This window comes from Emiliania huxleyi (genome assembly GCF_000372725.1).
Source record: "Emiliania huxleyi CCMP1516 unplaced genomic scaffold EMIHUscaffold_24, whole genome shotgun sequence".
NCBI classification, from domain to species: domain Eukaryota; phylum Haptophyta; order Isochrysidales; family Noelaerhabdaceae; genus Emiliania; species Emiliania huxleyi.
In genome coordinates this window covers 171964-175976 of record NW_005200250.1, presented here as the reverse complement: position 1 = coordinate 175976, position 4013 = coordinate 171964, and the positions used below count along the sequence as shown (strand labels likewise).

Genomic DNA, 4013 nt, shown 5'->3' with positions numbered 1-4013 from the left:
GAGACCGTGTTTGTTTACTTTACGGCCCTTTCCCTGCGAACGCGCACCCCCCAGGGCTAGGGCTCTCTAGCCCGTAACCCGATGCCAATCATCCGGCCCGCTGGGTGTGCTTCTTAGCCCCCCGGCCCTGGATGTGCGGTTAATGACAGGTTAATGACTGCACTCCAAGTGCTCCATTAGCCCGGCGTGCCTGTCCGAGGAGGCCACCGGTCGTCCTCCCATCCCTCCCTTGGGGTGTCTGTTTTCTTTCTTTCTTTCTTTAGGAGGCCACCGGCCAAAAGCGCATGTCTTGAAGGTCCGAACTGGAAGCCCATATAGGCACCTTACACTCCCCCGCAGTGTCACACCTCTTGAGCGACACTGCGTTTCCGCAGCTGGGGATTCTCCGGGTACCCCTCTTTGTACCCATGCTGGCCGGATTCCTCCTCCGAACAACTCAAGTTCGATCGGCCCCGTTCTCGAACTGGCGCAGCCACTACCTCACCGGAGGTACCATGTCCGAGGAGGCCACCGGCCAAAAGCGCATGTCTTGAAGGTCCGATACTGGAAGCCCATATAGGCACCTAACAGTGCCGTCCTCCCATCCCGAGATGTCTGCTCTATTTATTTATTAACTCCCACATCCTCCCTTTGGGTTGTCTGTTTTCTTTCACGGGACTGGCGCGGCACTCTGCGCACTAACACGGGAAAGAACGTTGCGCGGAAAGATTTTACAACGGAGCACCTCGCACGACACTGGGCACGGGACTGGCGCGCACTGGCACTAACACAGGTGGTACCACTGTGAGATGGGTAAAAAGGAACAGGTGGTGGTGGGTACCACCCCAAGTGTCGTGCCGCGGATATGCGCGGGGAAGAGAAAGAAATATAGAATTTGCCCACCTCTCGCGCACAACACTGGGCACGGGACATTTGCGCACGGGCACCAACACAGGTACACCACCGGAGCCGAAAAAAGAATGGAGGTGGATTCGTAGAGGAATTCGCACACATTCGCACAATACCTCCCCACAACCTACACTTATCAGTTCTCGCGCTGACTTCTATGAACACCGCGCCCGAAGTGGGGTCACCTCTTACTGAACCTGATGCAGTGCACCCGCAGGACTCCACTCACGGCGCGTTGTCTCTTTTCACCGTGGCTTGCAGCGCTCCAGCGAGAACGCTTGATGGTCGATTGAGTCCCCACTCTCCCTGCCGCCGCCTCTGCTCCTGCTTGGTGGCGACATGCCAAGGACGTCGGATTGCGCTCAGTCTGTGGCCGAGGCGTCGCCAAAGACTGGCGGTGAGGCCGGCGAGACCGTTTGCTCCTCTCCGTCGAAGCGCGAGAAGGCAAAGCGCGTCGCGTATGGTCCCAGCACCTCGTACATGGCCGCCTCGCCCTGGATGGCGCCCTCCGCCATGGCTGCAGTCTTGTAGTAGCCTGTCGCCGGGTACTCGTCCGTCTTGCCGTTCCTCGCGCTCGACCAGGAGAACGACTGCCCCACAATACCGTGGGGGAGGGATCGCGCGGCGGCATCACCGTGCGACTTGAAGTCGACGTCGAGCCGGTGCGTTGGGCCGGAGAGGCGGTCGTAGACGGCGTTGCCGCGAGCGATGATGGTCCAGTTGCCGAGCGAGAAGGTTGCGCTCGACAGGTCGACCTTGATGCTCAGCTCCTCACACGTCTTGACGCCACCAGGACCAAGGTTGAAATGGTGTCCGCCGCACGAGCCGCCGATCATCCGCCAGCCCCAGTTCGCGTCGTTCAGCTTCGACGCCCAGAAGGAGACGTTGGCCCATTTGCGTTTCGTCCCACCGACGCGCGCCACGATGTGCGCCTCAGTCATGAAGGACCCGTCCACCGTCAGCTTGCCGCCGTGCAGCTTGAAGGAGGCCGCCTCGGTCTTCACGTTCACCGCCAGGTTGGGCGCAGACAAAAAGTTGTAAATCTGGTTGTCGCGGCCGCGGAAGTCAGCGCGGCCCCCGTGGGCAAAGTGGAGGTGGGGATCCTGCTCGCCGTAGGCATAGCTGTACTGCAGCCTACGCCGCGCGCGCCCCTCCACCTCGGCCTTCGTCAGGCAGCGGGAGGGGTCGGCGGAGCCCTCGCAGCAGCGGGGAGGCAGCTTAGGGAAAGTGTGCTCGGTAAAGGTTGGCAGCTCGCGCGCGACGACGTCGCATGCCCCACGCGTCGATGTGTCCGCCTCGGCCGCCATGTAGGCCTGAAGGAGCACGTCGCTCACGAAGCGCGGGCGGGCCGACGCGCCGAAGCCGTGCGACTCCATCGACCTGTCCTCTGCCCACTGCCAAGTGTTGCCGGCGTGGCCGCCATGGCGCGTGTAGACGGAGGGGACCGCAACCTGATGCGAGAGACCACACACACTCAGCACATGCGGATTGGGCGAGGCCACTTCAAGCCGTTGGGCGAGGCGACTACATGCTCAAGCAGGGCTGCGAGCGGGCAGCAACGAGCGGAAGAGTGGCAGGAGCAACAGAGCTTGGTGAATGCGCGCGCCGTTGCAAGTTGCTCGCAGCTCGAGAGGCCGGCTTGGATGAGTCCAATGTCCTCGCCGAGGGAGACGTTGGGGAACAGGCCGAGTGCGAGCGCCGAGCTCTTCTTGTACGCCAGCGAGGCGGGCATCACCTGCGCCGCGCCGCTCTTCTTGACAGAGTACCACTGAGGAGGACCGTCAGCCGCATGAGCGGCCGCGTGCGAGTAGACGAGGGCGCTCATGCGCGCTGTGTTGTCGAGGAGGGGGGCAATCTGGGCCTCGATCCGCGTCGGGTCGTACAGATCGTCGTCGTCCCAGTGCACCAGGATCTCGCCACGTGCAGTGAGCACAGCTGCATTTCGCTTCTCGCCGACTGTCGCCCGATGGTCAAACTGGACAACCCGCACGTCGAGGAGATTGGTGGAGGATGGGGTCGTGAACGAGGACGCGGGGTGGACGTGGAGCCTCGGCTCGCGGCTCAAATCGACGGGTGTGCCGTCCACCACCAGAACCACCTCGAGGTTTGGGTACGACTGCTCGTGGATCTGCGCGAGCGCGAGCTTGAGGTACTCAGGCCGGCCGCATGTCACGAGCACAACGCTAACCAGCGGTTTGCTGTGGATTCCAGTGACTTGAGCCGCCGCCGTGAAGGCGCACGCCAGGGCTAGGAGCAGGAATGAAACCGCGCGGTGCATATCAAAAGGCGTTCTTTGGTGGGAGGTCAATTCCGCGGTGAATTCCTCCACAATCGAAACTTGTGGGGTGTCACGGGCCGTGTTTCGTCCGAGGTTCACACATCTGACTGAGAGTGCCGGGCCGCTTGCTATACTGTTTCCTACTATTCCTGCTAACCCCCTCTCCCACGCACCCCCTCAGTCTCGCCCACGACACAATCAATCTCACACGGATCACGGACGGACGGAGTGAGTTCAGAACTTCAGTCAGTATCAATCAGGTTCAGAACCGTCGCTCACTTGTGCTCGCTCGCTTGATCACAGCAGTCACTCAGCCAGAGGACAATGCTCAATGGCGCCCGCGCGTCAGCAGGCAGACACAAGAGTGCACACGTATGCGACCGAGGGGCGAGTTCGCTTCGCCTGCACGGCGCTGCCTCGCTTTCTGCCCGGCCGCGAGGGCGGCGTGCGCTCGGCTCGGCCTGGCTGCGCGTCTCGAGCAAGGGGTCGGCAGGCATCGGCGAGGGCAAGGGCTGCACCCGCGACATGTGCCCAGCGAGGTCAGGAGCACCACGGGAGGCGGGACGCTCATGCCGGGTCGCTCTCGACGTCAGGCTCGCGGGACGGCGCTGTGACCCTCGCTCGCATGCGGCGGTAGAACGAGCTGTCACCCTCGTCCCGGCCGCTCTTTGCGTCAACCTCCTTCAGAACCAGCTCGTACGAGTGCATGAGATCGTCGCGCACGGCCTGCAGCTGCGGCGGCGAGACGTGCATGAACTGAAAGGCGACGGCGAACCAGCTCTCGGCCAGGTCGTGCTCGCTGTCGCCGAAATAGGCGACGGCTTGGTTGTACGAGGACGCGAGGAAC

General features: G+C 62.4%; 1 protein-coding gene across 1 annotated transcript; it reads right to left on the bottom strand.

Annotated features, from left to right (window-relative positions):
• Positions 1-1250: 1250 nt before the first annotated feature.
• EMIHUDRAFT_205367 (hypothetical protein) lies at positions 1251-3166 on the bottom strand (the record flags this gene model as incomplete). Its single annotated transcript, XM_005778737.1, has 2 exons — positions 1251-2339; positions 2417-3166. 2 exons carry the CDS (start codon positions 3164-3166, stop codon positions 1251-1253), a joined length of 1839 nt encoding a protein of 612 aa, XP_005778794.1.
• Between the last annotated feature and the right edge of the window lie 847 nt (positions 3167-4013).